Source organism: Styela clava, chromosome 7 (assembly GCF_964204865.1).
Source record: "Styela clava chromosome 7, kaStyClav1.hap1.2, whole genome shotgun sequence".
In the NCBI taxonomy this organism is placed as follows: domain Eukaryota; kingdom Metazoa; phylum Chordata; class Ascidiacea; order Stolidobranchia; family Styelidae; genus Styela; species Styela clava.
In genome coordinates, this window is record NC_135256.1 from 23,395,179 (window position 1) to 23,410,210 (window position 15,032).

Sequence of the window (15,032 nt, forward strand, 5' to 3'; positions counted from 1 at the left end):
TATTGTTGAATCAACTCGCTTAATTAATTGGTTTGCCTGGATAACATTCCTATAATGTTGAACACCTGATGCGTATATGCTTAAGAGGTGAGAGCGTGTTTTCTTTCCGATGGAACTGACGGAAGCACTTCTGATATATTTCAGTCTTTATAAGTTTTATATTTGCATAAATTAGAAAAATATGCATCGGTATTATGCTATTCTGAGTATAATTGAAATTTCTTACTTCCAATTGATCAGAGCAGATGTTCGAGGTTGGACTGCATGGTCACAATGTCCAACAAACTTTTGCTTTAAGGTAAATATATACATTTTTTCTCAATCCGTCGATTTTCGCTAATATATAATATCATTGTTTCAGAGTCGGTTTCGTAATTGTACAGTTGAAAACGATGAAGCAATAGGATTCGATTGTGCACAACTTGATGAACCTTATGCTGAAATTCTTTCAAACGGATGTGATGCACCATGCTCAGTGTGGAAAAATGAAAGAGTTGTACGTATTCACGAGTTAAGTGATTAAGTCTTTAACCGCCGTCGCATTATCGAAAGACAGGCGATTACACATCAAAATTTGAAATTTTTTGTTATGTTGATTTAGACATGTTTTATTTTACGTTTTATAAATATCAACAAAATTGGATATTAAATTTCAGAAATCAGAATGTAGAGGAATTTGCTACGATGCCAAAATAGAGTTGCAATATTCATGTGAATATAAAAAAAGTTGTGTAAAAACTCAGATGAAAAGATGTTACAATCCAACCACATGCATGGGGACGTGGACTGAACAGACGGCCGGAGTCTGCAGTGTAACGTGTGGTGCGGGAATATTAAAGATTAATCAGACTTGCAGATTAAGTAAGACGTAGACAAAGTTTTCAATATCTCTAATATTTAAAAGACAATATAGGCGCATGAACTCATCTCTCCAAGTATTTGATTGTATATCTGTGTATAACATTTATATAGGAACCCATTACTTACACTTTCACTATTACAAACTTTCATAATTTCGCCTGTATTTCAATGCAGATTTAGTATTTCCAGCTATACCACAACTACTTGAAGCAGCTCTTTGTTGCCAATATTCGCTGCTATGCACAAGTTTGTCATTAAACATTCGATCCATTGTTGAATACTGTATATTGTACTTGTCGTGCTTCCATGCATGCTGTCTTACAATAAAATGTTGTATCTGACATGAGCTAAGCATACCTTAGAAATTCGTCGTTTAAAGTTTAAACGATGAATATAATATTGAACATAAACTTCTCTGATGATTATGAACGAGGATCATATCTAAAAGCTCCATGTCACTGGAATTTGAAAATATTTGAATGACTAGGATTACCAACAGCAGTAAATTTGACTAATTATAATAACAGAATCCTACCTGTCAACAAATTGTCCTGGCACAAACGGCACAAAGCTGTCAAGAACAATACAACAGCAATGTTATAATTGCCAAACGTGGAATAATTGGACAGAATATACTCCATGTAATTCAAGTTGTACGAGAGTAAAGAATAGGTACGTCAAAAATAGCTTGCAGATGGATGTATGATTAATCAAATTGTGAACAACGTTACCTAAAAGTCTTGCCAATAGCCCAATAATATTTTACTCAAAGCCAAATTTTAAGACAAAATTCAAGTCAGTGATATCTCTATGGACGGCCACCCTGATTTCTTCTCAAATATAAAAACTTGGTAGCTTCCTATTTTAGCAACCATATTGTTTTGGACAAAAAAAAAACAGGAAAATATTAAAAAATGGTTTAAAACACGTATGTATATATTTCATAAATAAAACAGAACTTGTCAGACACAAAAATCATCTGCATGCGGAAATTCTTCTGCAGTTGAAATCAAATTGGAACCGTGCTCATATGGACCATGCTCATCACCATCTCACACTTTCCAACCAGAATCATCATGTAAGTTTCGATCATTAGAAAGCTTGAAGAGTTTGTTAATATATTTTTTTACATAATTACTAATTGTACGTCTCATTGATATTGTCAAGGGCGACCAGCCTTGTCAACTGTCCTCTAATCCGCGCATTACTTATAGTCTCAGACTGTCGTTTTTTTAGCTCTATACTCTTATCTCACATACATCGGTGGAGCTGCTGGCTTTCTTCTGCTTGTTTTGATAATAGCTATTACAGTGAAAAGCAGACAAAATGAAAAACAACCTGAACAGGAAGAAAAGTCTGAAAGAGTTTATATAACTGAAATTGATCAAATTTCACCCACCACTGGACGACGCAGGTAATCTAATGGAAGTTTAATCTATTGTTCGACTCAAACGCAAATCATTCATAATTTGGGCATTTCTTTCAAAGTCGAATTTATCTATAATCACAATATTCAGGCACAGTTTTGGATCTCATTATGAAAACCTTGATGGAAATGTCTATGCAGATCCGGATGAAATGCTGACAGTAAAACAAAAAATGGAAAGGCATCTCACTACTAAAATAAAAAAAGAACTTAAATCTATTGATAACACAATAAGTAAGTATTATTTAATAAAGACTAAAAATATAATTTTTGAATGTGAGGTTACTAAACACTTAGTTTAAGAGTCATATCTTTTTTAATTGCATATACTAGGTTTGGAAAAAGTTAAAACAGCATCGCCTTATTCAATGGCAGAAGATACAGAGGCGAGTAATGCCAAATCGCCAACATTTAATCATCTTCATTGGCAAGCTTCCAATCAGTGAGTATAAAAAATCAAGACGACCGGTACACTTTCATTGTCACTCAGTTTTTATATAATATATATATATTATGATATACTGTTACTATTTCAGAAATTTCGATGTGGATGACAGCGATTCATTTGGTGAGTCCCTATTCTATATTGTAATTTGCAGGTTACCTATTTCATTGCCATTGAAGAGAAATTGAATTGAGGAAATTCTGACAGTTTTTCCATTCATTTTTTTTTATCATCTGATTTACACGTCCTTATTTAACCCAGACAACATTCACATTAGCATTATCTGACACAAATGCAACAATTTTAGTTAAAGTATAAATACATATATATACTATTACTGTCGGCTTTCCATAATTTCACGAACAAAGACACGTTTCAAAAATGGCAATGGCATCTGAAAACTATGTATGCTTGGATAGCATAAGAGCTTCATTTTTACAAAAATTCAGAAGATGAAGACGACGATTATGATGTAAACGAACAAGGACTCCCCCAGGTAGCTACATATGAAACGATTAATTATGCGGAGGTCAATGCTGACGCGAAGAAGAAAGGGGCTAGGGAATATGCAAAAGTGAACAGAAAAAAGAAGAAAAATCGCGACAAAAAAGACAAAACAAAACAGCAGTTAAAACTGGCCGATCTGGATGTGGTGAGCCCGAACTTAATTTACGGCGTTTCCCTGTCCAAACGAATAAGTTTTCAACTCGTTTGTTATAGTGAGATTTCTTTGCAAATTTATAATCGCCTGAATTGTCGATAATACTCAGCGGCCTTTGTTTTTTTTGTTAGGATAACAGTAGGTTTTTCTTTTCTCTTGAAAAAATAGAAAACGTTTCAAATATTCAACGTGCAATTTACTTTCCTAGGATCAACCGTCACCTTATTACGAAAGCGCTTTCACAAACCGAGGTTTTGTCGACCCATTCACTCCTCCAGTAAGTCCGATATCTCCTTTGCAAAGAAGCACCACAACAAAAAACGATAAGAGGCCAAAAAAGGCACTAATGCCAAAGCGCAATACCGTAAATCCAAAAGTACGGACAAGAGGACAAAGCATGATTGATTCAGAAAGTAATTCAAAATGTACTCAAAGAGACAGATCGATTACGGCTCCAGTTGAACCAGTATTTACGCCACCCACTTCACCTACCAACAATCAAGTAAATTACACCGATATGGCAGGAAATACTTTGCAAAACACGCAGTATACAGACATGAGTGTGCATAAGACTAGGAATCCGATGGTTAACGCTGTTTCGTATTCGGATATGAGCCGAGGATATACGGATATGACGTCATCTACGTCGATGCAGGTTCCCGATGCGTACAGCTTCGGGAATGAAAGGCCATAGTGAGGCTTGTGTGTAGTTGGTTTACCAATTTTCACGTGTAATATATGTCCACTTGTATGTAAATAATTTCATCGCAAATAGATTCTTTATATAAATTCTACTATAAAGTAGGCAAAAAGCATACCTCCAAATCTATCCTATTGAATTCGTCGAAGCAAGCCCAAGCGCCAGATTGCGCCAATCCTTTGAAAAATTTCCCCATAGCTTTGTAATCTAATCCATCAGAACAATTGAAGACGACGCATTGCTTAGCTACAGCTTTAGCTAAATCCTTACACGTTTCTGTTTTTCCAGTACCAGCGGGGCCCTCAGGTGCGCCACCAAGATTCAGTTGTAAAGCTCCCATTAGGGTTCTAAAAATGCAACAATTTTCCATTATATCTAGCCGGTGGTACCATGATCTCACAATAGAAAAAATTGAAGTGAATACGAATTGGTGTTAATGCAATTGTAAACTTCCGTGAATTACATACATCGTTTGTTCTAAAATGAAAATCCGTGTTTATCAATTATTCAAGACTATGATTAAACTATCGGATCTATTATCGGCCAACTGTGTGTTAGCTATGGAAGGTGGTAGATATATAGAACATTAAGATTAATGATATAAATAAAATACCGATAGCATCTTTCAGTGAGAGGAGTGATGACTAATCTTGTTGTGTTGCCAAGATATTCATATCCGTAAGTTACAGTTGTTGATATCATTCGAACATTGATCATACGTTCTTCCCAATAATATCTCATTTGAGAAATCCATTGGAAATCTCGAACGTCGCTAACGCCTTTGTCGGCAAGTTGTGATACCACATCACGTGCTGTAAAACAATCGAAGTCCACAAGTTTAAGTCGAAAACGCGTCGCCAGGAAGTGAAAACTTAAATAAATACCAATTGTTAACTGTTAAATAACAATTTAACTTCGTTCTAATTCAAAACGTTCAATTTTCTATACGAGTCATTCCGAAGTTAGCATGTGTTTTTTCGTGCATGTTTTGGAAGATATATTCGTCTGCATTATCGTATACTCGTTAAATACTCGTTGAAAATATATAACATGCCTGTCTAACAAAATATTTGAGTAATTTACCGTGAACATCAATCGTTACAAGAGCTCCTAGAGTAACTCTTGCCATTGTAGTCAGTTTTCCGCGTACAAGATGAATAATGTCATCAATATGAGAATCACAAACTTTCAAATATTCCTGGAGGCCGTTTTTCGTCCCGATTGCCTATCGGAAAAAAACATATCTATGATTTTGCAATGAATGTTATACTGAATTCATCATTGCTATATAAAAATTATGGATGAATGCATATTCGTATGTTACAGACCCTATATCTGAAATATCAGGTCATAATGACGGACGGACCGTTGCGATAAACATAGGCTCAATGGTTGAAATTAGCTCATACAATAAGTTGAAGGTGAACATCGCAGTGAAAGGCTCATGAACCCGCGTGAAAGATTTTTGTTATAAATTGTGTACAATCACACAGGAAAGAAGCCATACACTGCGGTGAACATTAGCCGGATGTACTGAACCTCCCAAAACACAGAAAAATTCCAACCTGAGTAACTTCGGATGTCCAATAAACGTTGCTTACGGCAAGGATGACCTGTCCGGGCCACTGCAAACACCATTCTTTAAAAGGTGTTTCAGTATACGCTTTAATCGCTTTTTCGGTAACATCCTTGATGCTTCCTTTCATACTCTTTTCCACCTGAATAACGAATAAGATATTTATATTTGTTCCACTGTTGATAAGACATATTAGCGTAAAATCATTTCTGTACATGCATTGAATATAGCCTACTATGCATTTAACCCTACCCAGATACTTCACGGTTAAATTCAGTACTACACGTTAAAGTTCTTGAAAATATTCCATATATTCAATGCTCGGTTTCGTTGTCTGTTATCGGCTCGATGGATGACTTCATCCCTGGATGAAAGAGTGTTAAATTCACACAGGAATAAAAAAGCCATAAATCGTACTGATAATTTGGATGCTCTAAGTCTAATGTAATATTGCAAAACTTCGAAATGTAAGTTACACCACAACCAACATAAAGCACCAAACGCAGATGCTTTCACGAGTGAAATCTTCTTGATCGATTTCCAAAATTGTGTCAAATAAGATTAACGTATAATTATCTTGCGGACCGAAAATGCAGCCTCACTGTGTTTTATTTTTTTAGACAATATTTTACCCACAGTTCTTCGCATTTTACAGTGGGCGACTTCAAGTTTTCAATTACCTATGTTTCATGTCAACCAGCATTTGCTGATTTTTCAAAAGCCCCAACAATACTTTAGCCCGACATATTGATGGTCGCTCTTTACTCTATGGCAAAAATACTTCCAATTTTAGGGATTACGTGTCGTGCACTTGCTAATGCAAACTGTCACAAAATTTACCTCCCATAACCATCGTTCAACAAGTCCCCCTGCATCAGAAGGTCTAATCTCTGTTACAAAATCAACTTGTTCGTCTTCTGCGCTTTGCATTGCAATAATGATTTTGTCTTTCGTGAAAGCAAGTCTTGCGATTCCTTCAAAACATTTCTTGAGATGTGGCTGAACACGGAGAGGATCTTTTGTTTCAGATAAGATTTCCAGTAATTCGTCGTTTGATAAAAAGAAGAACCTAGATAAATAAGTTTAGTCTTATGTTTTATTATTAACTTTTAAGACTCCCATATTCCATTTAAAATACGCGAGTGCTTCCGCAAAAGTGATCTAGGTGAACAACAAACAAGAGTAAATAATAGTGAACCTTGGAAAGAAAAGTCTTTTTTTCTCAAGATATAGATTGAGACCTTTCTGGATATCTTCCAACAGGGCTTCAGACTCTTTTAGATCTTCCAACATAGATGGATGGTTCAAGACAACCATAACATTCGGGTTTGTTGATGCTCTCGCCATTATATTTTTATATTTGGCATCAACCTATAACACAAATCATCTAATCTAATAATGATTTAATTATATATATATATTGGGAAATTTGAGTTCGAACATTTTTTTATTTACGTTTATTTTTTAGGTAAAGAAGTAGCTCAAATATAGTTAGTTCATTGGTGATATTTGAAAATTAATATGCGAAATGCTTAACTACCTGTAGGCCCAAATTTAAAAGGCTTATAAAATTGCTTATTTAAGTGTATGAAATGCTTGTTTCCGTCAAGTTTATTTACATGGGTCCATATAGTTATCCAAACATCTATCACCCTGAAGTTTTCATAGGTTGATGAACCAATAAATATGATGTCATTGAGACTACCTGTGTGAAAAGCTTTCCTTGCAATGGAATTTGATGTCTGATATCCTCGGAGCCAAAAATAGGTTCTAGATATAACCAAGCTGCTTGAACCACAAGCCAACTTTCAATTATGCTTCGTGCTCTTTCCTGAATTCAAGATAATGAGGTTGGAATATCATAGAATATCCCGAACGAAAATACTGCAATGATATGCAAAGGCACTTGGTATTGGAAGCAGTTGAAGTTAATATTGTGGAAAATCTAGTTTGAGAAGCATAACAATACCATTTGCGTTGATTTTTTTAACAGTTATTACCTGTGATATCACATTTATAAAATGAAGTACTTAAATGATAACATTACATGCTAAAGTGAAAGTCTAATTAAAACTCGTCAATTACATTCGTTTGTAAAACTGAAATAAATTGAACAGCATGCAACATACTAGTTTTTCTTCCCACTCTTGTATTTCTTGTCTGAAAGGTTCGATAAACGGAGATCCCTTCATCGTATGAGTTTTCACTACATGATCATCAAGCAGAAGCTGAATGTCTTCTACTGCAGATAGGACTGATATATCAAGATCCCGATACGGAACGAGGCCGAAGTCGACATTCTTCCAGTCTTCTTTCATTTTAGTAAGTGCCTGAATTAAAGACAACAAGATTTACGGGTATCATAAAGAAGCATTTGTATATCGAATTTTAGCACCGAATAGAACAGAAACACAGTTTCTCCAGTCGCCAACTTTGGTACGTTCCCCATACATCTTATTGTCAAATTTAAAAAATCGAAATAAATTATAAACTGATAATTAAAATCAAAGGCAAGTGCAACACATTCGAGATGGATAAACTGCACCCACCTTTTCTAGAGCATACTCTTTTCTCGCCTGATTGCTTATGTGAGTCAAATTTTCCAGATGCTTCTCAAGTCCCATCCCGAGCATGCCTGACAAAGCAGTATCTTCCTTTGGTGTTATTGAAAAACCCGCCTGTGGAATTGATATAGAATATTTTTAAAATCTATGATATAAAAGAAACCGTACGATATAAAAAAAATTATTTCTTGTTGTTTAAATGATTACAACTGAATGGGAAATATAATTTTAGGTTCATTTGAATATTCATTTGAATATATACAGATATATATAAACACATTTTGTTGAAATTTTGTTTGAAGTCAATGAAGTGGAACATAAATTTAGAAAACGATAAGTAATTTGGATCAAAAGTGTTTAAAGTATATAAAAATGCTTGAACTGATGATTCGCGTTCCCAACCCAATACTGCATAGGCTTGCGTATTTATACCTGTTCTGACATTAAATCCCAATGCCGTGTCTTTATTCCAGGATTGCACAAAGCGCTGATCACTGGCATATTCAGCCGGAATTTTTCGAGTTTTGTTTTTATTGTCGTTGCTGCCTTTAGAGGTCCCAGTAAATCGGGATGTTGAAATCTTCTGGACAACTTGTAGCTGGTTTTCCACAACCTTTGAACCTTACAAATATTTTACTGAAATTTTAGAAGACTGTCATGGTAAAGTTATAGATAGAATCGAAAAATTTCTTTACTTGACAATTTTTTTTATAGTTTTTAACTGCAAATTTTTTGATGAATAAAGTTGTTTTACATACCTCCTCTTCAACTATCTCTGCATTAACTTTTAATAAAGGACCGTTCATCCACTGGTCATATTTTGAGTAGAAGTCGACCGCTGTTCTCCAAAGTTTATCAAACGGTTCTTTTCTGGATAGTAGTTCTTGAATTTGTGGATATTGAGTAACTTGACCTGTACTGAGCAAAACTTCTTCTCGATTGACCTGTTGTTTCTGCATTGAAAAACAATGTACGTATCATTAAGATATTCAAATAGCAAAATCAGAGTTGGAAGAAAATATATAAAATGAAGTTGATAACATGAATACCCGTAATGAAATATTTACCTCTTCCATGAACCCATTTATTGTTGATTGGATTTCATTCAGAGTATCTAAATATCTTTGAGCTTCCGCCATTTTCTCTTTCTTTTGAAATTCCTTTAGCGCAGTTTCAGTTTCTTCTAATCGCTTCTCTAATGTTCGCTGTCTCGATTTAAGTCGATTTATTTTCATGTCATGCTCTTTCTGCAGACGCTTTTCACTGATTTAGGAATAAAATATACTACTATACAATTTTGTTCAAACAATGAATTTTTTAAAATCTCACTGAATTTCCTTGCTAAAATATTTTCTATATATCATTAACATATGAATTTATCAATTCAACCAACTTCAGGGTAGCAGACTAGGTAGCCTTTCAGATGCTATTTATTAATTTGGATTTAGAATTCCTTAGGTGACATGAACCAACTATAAAATCTTATTGGCTGCGATGATACAAGTATTCGGTCCGAATGTATTCAAATAGCAGGTTGTCATGAAAATCAAACACCTGTTTTATTTTCTTCGAAAAACAAATCCCAAGTTTTTAGACTTCTATCGTTCCGATGGCCAACCTATTGCAAAAAATAGATGCAAGAAAAATAGTCAAATCATACCTTGTTCTAATGATCGGTATGATTCTATCTGGCCACGAGAACGTGTTTGAATTTAATAAAACATCACTGTGCGATAAATCAGAATATTCCATCAAAAACATCAAGTTCTTGGCGGCAAGTTCTAACATATCACGAAGTTTCAAAAGTTGTCCTGAAGGCAGACCTTCTAAATATTCTTGCAACTCTACTAGATCAGAAGTTCTGCAAAACAAGAGATTTTTTTGTTAATTTTTTTGTTAGTTTTTCGATCAATTTTTCTGTTACAGTTTGAAAAATACTTCAAGAAAATCTAAAATAAACGTTGGTACAATACCGCGCGTATAACATTAACGATAACGCCGATGGTAATTTCAGACTTTTTTATCCGTGATACCATAATATGTTTATTAGTTATCGGTGTGTAGAATTTCTAGGTTGTACTACTATTGATATTTTGTTTGATGGATTTTCCAATATATTGTTTGGATTGGTTGCGTGTGTTTCCTGAGCAGCTTCTGAATAATGATTGATAACTTTATTTGTTTATTCTGCATTCTAAACCAGATGACGATATGCAAATATGAATTGCACTTGATGCGTAATATCTCTATGAATTATGCTATAAAAAAATAATTTTCATTTTTTTTCGACATGTTGATTACTGAAATAGAAATTATCAAGAATTCATCGATCAAATATATGAGCGATTAACTTCTTTCTACTATTCATGTAATACTATCTAAAACTTACAATTCAACATGAGATGTTATTTTCCCTACAATTTGGTCATATTCTGTGCATATTTCTCTGTTGTAAAATCGGGATATTCCTTCGACATGATCAACCATCAATTTATGCAACATAGCTGACCGATCCAAAAGCCACTAAAAATGTTAGAAACATATAGATATCTTTTTATAATATAAGACAGTGTAGAAACGTATCAAAGTTTATAGAACACCTCTGTGGTGTAATATAACAATTATCGAATGAGGGTATTCGTTATCACACTAATTTTCATCTTGAAATTAAACGCCAAAATCGAATTATGTAGAAAACCATGAAATTTCTGCTGCTGAGAACTATTTTTACATTTGTCTCCCAATAAATAACACAGCTGCAATATTTCGATGATGAGACGAATTTTTAAACAATCGAAAAAAATTATGATTGCTCAAATGGTATGTATTATGATTATACTATTTCGTTGATACATTTTTAATCTCTATCTTTTGGAACTGTTCAATTATGGAGATATATGAATTCGACGAACATAAATTTGAGGACTGACAACAATTCAAGAGCTGAAAGAATAATTTTAATCGAATGTAATATTTTCACCACTGTTACCTGGTTTAATCCGACGCAATCGATGAGAAAAAGATTCATAGGTATGTAGACCGGTAACACACTAATACTTCTTGACATGCTGAGTAGTTTTTCAAGCTCCTTTCTATACGATCGTAAAGTGGGCTCCTTACCAAGGAAATTTTTCACTTTTTTATCTGTGTTTTCATTGAGCAAGTAGTGATAAATAGGTTCATATGTAGTTCGATATCTGAAAATAATGATGAAAATCAATTCAAAATAGACTGAATACATTTACGCAAGTACGTGGCTATCTAATTGGTATAAATGAATATAACATATCAGATCTAATACATACAGTACCCGAGTCACCAGCCATTTGTAAAAATGTTTAATCAAAGAGATATGTCAATAAGGCCTAAAATCTCATACTGTATCCGTTGGTCAATTTTTAATTTCTTTGTCCAGTATTTGTTATTTTTGCTCGCGTCAAGCAAACTTGCGTGACAATAAAATGTCCATTTGTTTATTTTTCCATGACATCGCGACCTACCGTGTTGGACCATGGCTATTGTTGAGAACTACAGCGCTAATTCGTTGCTTGGCAGCAATAACAATTTCATCATCCACTTTAACAGTTGAAAGATATGTTTCTGGATTTCCGTCAACCGCTTGAAATAGTTTGTGTTCGATTCGAGGAAGCTTTTGAACACTCTATAAAAGAGACGATTCAAAATGTTCTAAGTAATATATATTTATGAAACAACAGTACCGTCGTTTCCGATATTTCAAACGATACGATTGACGATTTTTATTAAGGAGATTATGAGTTTATAATGATGAATAATAGTATTTCCAGATGAATCAAAATTCAATTTTGGAAAATCTGTAATTGCTTTGAGACATATACACATGAATCTCCATATTTTGAAATTCCAGAGTTTTATTTATATACATAAGAAAAAGGGGTACTAAAATATGCCTCTATCCCGATCAACCGACGTTATGTACTTTCTACGTTCATTAATAACTGAAACTTTGATGGAATTTAATGTTAAATATAACAATCTGGAAGTTCTACATTAGCGCAGATTCATCAAAAATAAAACTAAACAAACCCGTAGAAAACACCAAAAGAACTACAAACCTCCACAATAATATCTACTGCCTCGTGAAGATGTGCAATAATTCCATTGAAATCTGGTGAAAAAGTAGTGACGACACCTTTTGTATCCGGCACCTGTCAATGAATATTTACAACATTCGTTTGTACCATAGACAGAAAATAAATGAAAATGTCTGTTGTGAATCGCATATTGTTCTCAAAATCTGCCTCCGGATAAATATATTGTCTATGAAAATCGATATGTTTGGATAAAATACTTCTACGAGAAACCTGAAACATGAATTAAGAAACAACATAGAGCCAAATAATTTTGCTCATCCACGTCTTCCAGTTTTTTTTATTAGGTGTCAAGATTTTTTTTAAGTATATATAGTATTTTGGTCTAATCACTATCTAACTTCGTTCTTTTCAGCAGATATGATATTCAACAAATTGATTATTTAGTCATAACTTGCTGAAACAACCTGACTAAATTACACGGATGTGTTTGAATTTAAACGACAAGCATGCAGTCTTACCATATATATTCTGAGAGGTCTTGGTTTAGTTGGATATTCTAGTCCACTTGCGGCATATGACGATTCATATCTGTTCCCGGCGCTTTGAATAAAACGTACTATTTTGTTAGAATTTGTTTGTTGTTATTACGGTATCTGTAGCATACGAAGCGTTCCAAATGAAAGACTTCGACAGTTATTTTTCGAAATATTCAAAAATTCGCCAGGGAATGCTGCTCCGTGCTAATCATATAATCATGCACATTGAATCGTAACATTGCTAAATTCGAATTATTGCAAAAAATTCTGTCTATACTACCATTTAATCCGATTCTAATTAGGAAATTGGGGCAGACATATCTGGTTTACTAAGAATGCCTGCCTGATACGATGTTGTGTATGATGGTTCGGGACATAACATAAGTTATCAGCAATTAACGTAGGCGTAATATATTCTAATTCACTAAAATCAGTCCAATAACCAAGCAAAATGAGATTTCACTCACGAGTATATTTCCATAAGGTAGACAAAGTCATGGATTGATATTTTTACTGCTTCCCGTAGGAGATTCGACATCAGGCATCCAACACAATTAAAAAAACGATTCAATGCGTCTGATCGTGATATCTGCAATAAAACAAATGGAAAATCTTGAAAATAAAAACGTCTATTCGTTCTTTACCGAAGCTTTAATAAAATACCGACAGTTCTTATGAAGTGGTGCTGTAGACCGAAATACGTTAGAACAGGGGTGGGCAAGGTGTTTGGACCAGGGGCCAAAAATTTGGCCCACCTAAAGTGTGACGTAAAAAGTTACATTTCATGAATAATATTTACAGTGTTACAAAAGCAAAAGTGGGAAACAATAAGCCTTGTGCCAAAACTAAATTTAATCGCATTCTCTACAAATTCCTCACTCTATTTTTAGCTAAAACAAAAAATTTGGTTTCAGTTTGGTTGTGGCAGCATCAGACGGGCCAGATTGAAGTACCCAACGTAGTTTGCCCATGTCAGCGTTAGAATAATTATGTTTAAAGTTATTACCTCCTCGGACTGTTTGTCCGATATTTCTTCAATCTCAGCTTTGTATTGTTCGGCAATGTTTGAACACTCCGTCACCCACTGTTGTGCAAGATACTGCGATCCCGTAATGCTCGATCTTGTTACTTCTTCTACGAGATTTTCAAGATCAAGAGGCATCTTTTCATAGATCTTCGGAATGTCAATGAGACGGAAGGTACGATATCTAGATTTTATAGTTATTAGAAAATTTAGATACAAGTAAGCGGTGACTGATAGGCCCTAACAAAGTTATTTTATATAAATTTTGGAAAAAAATCGGACTATCGCGTTTCTTGTATTATTTATAGGTGACCTGACCAAATCGCAAGTGAAATCGATCTCAGTATGCAAATTGGGGTGATATAAGTAATATCAAAGATTCTTCGTAATCCCGGCCCAAGGGTATCTGTTTTATGTCAGGTGCATGCCAGCATTCTATTATTCACAATACACACTATCATTATGTACAATGCATACATTGTAAAAGCACGTGCGATTGATGTAATTTTTACTGACTAATTAATTCGATGTGGTCAAACTCCTCATAATAAAAGTCGGCTGCAAATAAACGGGGACCATTCGGGAAGACAATGCAATGCAAAATCATAATATAAAGCAATAGCTCAGATCCAATGTTAACAGATATCAGTTTGTGCTAACAAACCTAACGTAATTGCCAGAGATATTGGGCTCGTTATTAAAGATATATATGCTTTCAACACTTGTTTTTATAACGAAACATGAAACATGCGTCTGTTCTTCACAATATTGAAGTTAATTATGAGCCCCTTTGCCTTTGTGCATTCAAACCGTTTTCTGTCGTTTACCAGCTCGCGAGTTTCAACATTTTGGATTTATTCCCTCGTGAATAGCAATTATTATCATAAAGTGGATTGGGCTTATGTTATTCGATAATTACAATATAATTGCACTAAAATTCAGTAAGTAAAACTTTATTTAAATTTATTCGCTCACCGTGGCTAATTACCGTGCCCAATTTAACCAGCGGCGAAATATTCCAAATTGGTCATATTCAAATTTTAAAGTATTTTGATACACTTATTGATTTTTAGAGCTATTTTTGAATATGATATTTCCTAAAGTGTAGTATTTGAGGCTTGACATTTAAGAAACGAGTGACATGCGTCAACAAATGATGCTCTCGC

At 34.2% G+C, this 15,032-nt stretch overlaps 2 protein-coding genes across 8 annotated transcripts in view; one reads left to right on the top strand and one right to left on the bottom strand.

Moving 5' to 3' along the window:
• The window catches only part of LOC120328289 (dynein axonemal heavy chain 3-like), a 62,473-nt gene that overhangs the window by 30,971 nt on the left and 16,470 nt on the right, over nucleotides 1-15,032 (bottom strand). For all 7 annotated transcript variants that reach the window (XM_078114787.1, XM_039394732.2, XM_078114784.1 and 4 more), the window contains 20 exons: nucleotides 13,849-14,050; nucleotides 13,310-13,431; nucleotides 12,825-12,906; nucleotides 12,328-12,420; nucleotides 11,734-11,894; nucleotides 11,223-11,430; nucleotides 10,623-10,756; nucleotides 9,894-10,094; nucleotides 9,301-9,496; nucleotides 8,992-9,186; nucleotides 8,666-8,854; nucleotides 8,219-8,347; nucleotides 7,799-7,999; nucleotides 7,375-7,500; nucleotides 6,868-7,040; nucleotides 6,510-6,738; nucleotides 5,659-5,811; nucleotides 5,177-5,318; nucleotides 4,707-4,905; nucleotides 4,212-4,440 (listed from right to left, as the gene is read on the bottom strand). In XM_078114787.1, the coding sequence (XP_077970913.1) occupies nucleotides 4,212-4,440; nucleotides 4,707-4,905; nucleotides 5,177-5,318; nucleotides 5,659-5,811; nucleotides 6,510-6,738; nucleotides 6,868-7,040; nucleotides 7,375-7,500; nucleotides 7,799-7,999; nucleotides 8,219-8,347; nucleotides 8,666-8,854; nucleotides 8,992-9,186; nucleotides 9,301-9,496; nucleotides 9,894-10,094; nucleotides 10,623-10,756; nucleotides 11,223-11,430; nucleotides 11,734-11,894; nucleotides 12,328-12,420; nucleotides 12,825-12,906; nucleotides 13,310-13,431; nucleotides 13,849-14,050 (3,364 nt within the window). The remainder of the gene's footprint in view (nucleotides 1-4,211; nucleotides 4,441-4,706; nucleotides 4,906-5,176; nucleotides 5,319-5,658; nucleotides 5,812-6,509; nucleotides 6,739-6,867; nucleotides 7,041-7,374; nucleotides 7,501-7,798; nucleotides 8,000-8,218; nucleotides 8,348-8,665; nucleotides 8,855-8,991; nucleotides 9,187-9,300; nucleotides 9,497-9,893; nucleotides 10,095-10,622; nucleotides 10,757-11,222; nucleotides 11,431-11,733; nucleotides 11,895-12,327; nucleotides 12,421-12,824; nucleotides 12,907-13,309; nucleotides 13,432-13,848; nucleotides 14,051-15,032) is intronic.
• Nucleotides 83-4,290, top strand: LOC120328288 (uncharacterized). The gene is made up of 11 exons (XM_039394731.2): nucleotides 83-298; nucleotides 362-496; nucleotides 657-861; nucleotides 1,389-1,533; nucleotides 1,818-1,939; nucleotides 2,098-2,275; nucleotides 2,379-2,521; nucleotides 2,621-2,729; nucleotides 2,824-2,855; nucleotides 3,182-3,384; nucleotides 3,602-4,290. Exons 1-11 carry the CDS (start codon nucleotides 182-184, stop codon nucleotides 4,085-4,087), a joined length of 1,875 nt encoding a protein of 624 aa, XP_039250665.2. The 5' UTR covers nucleotides 83-181; the 3' UTR covers nucleotides 4,088-4,290.

Excerpts from the sequence above, each read along its gene's own strand:
- LOC120328288 (XM_039394731.2), top strand. The coding sequence starts at position 182 with ATGCATCGGTATTATGCTATTCTGAGTATAATTGAAATTTCTTACTTC. Across the intron at positions 862-1,388 it reads TAATCAGACTTGCAGATTAA|AATCCTACCTGTCAACAAAT; the intron begins GTAAGACGTAGA and ends TTATAATAACAG. Across the intron at positions 2,730-2,823 it reads CATTGGCAAGCTTCCAATCA|AAATTTCGATGTGGATGACA; the intron begins GTGAGTATAAAA and ends TTACTATTTCAG.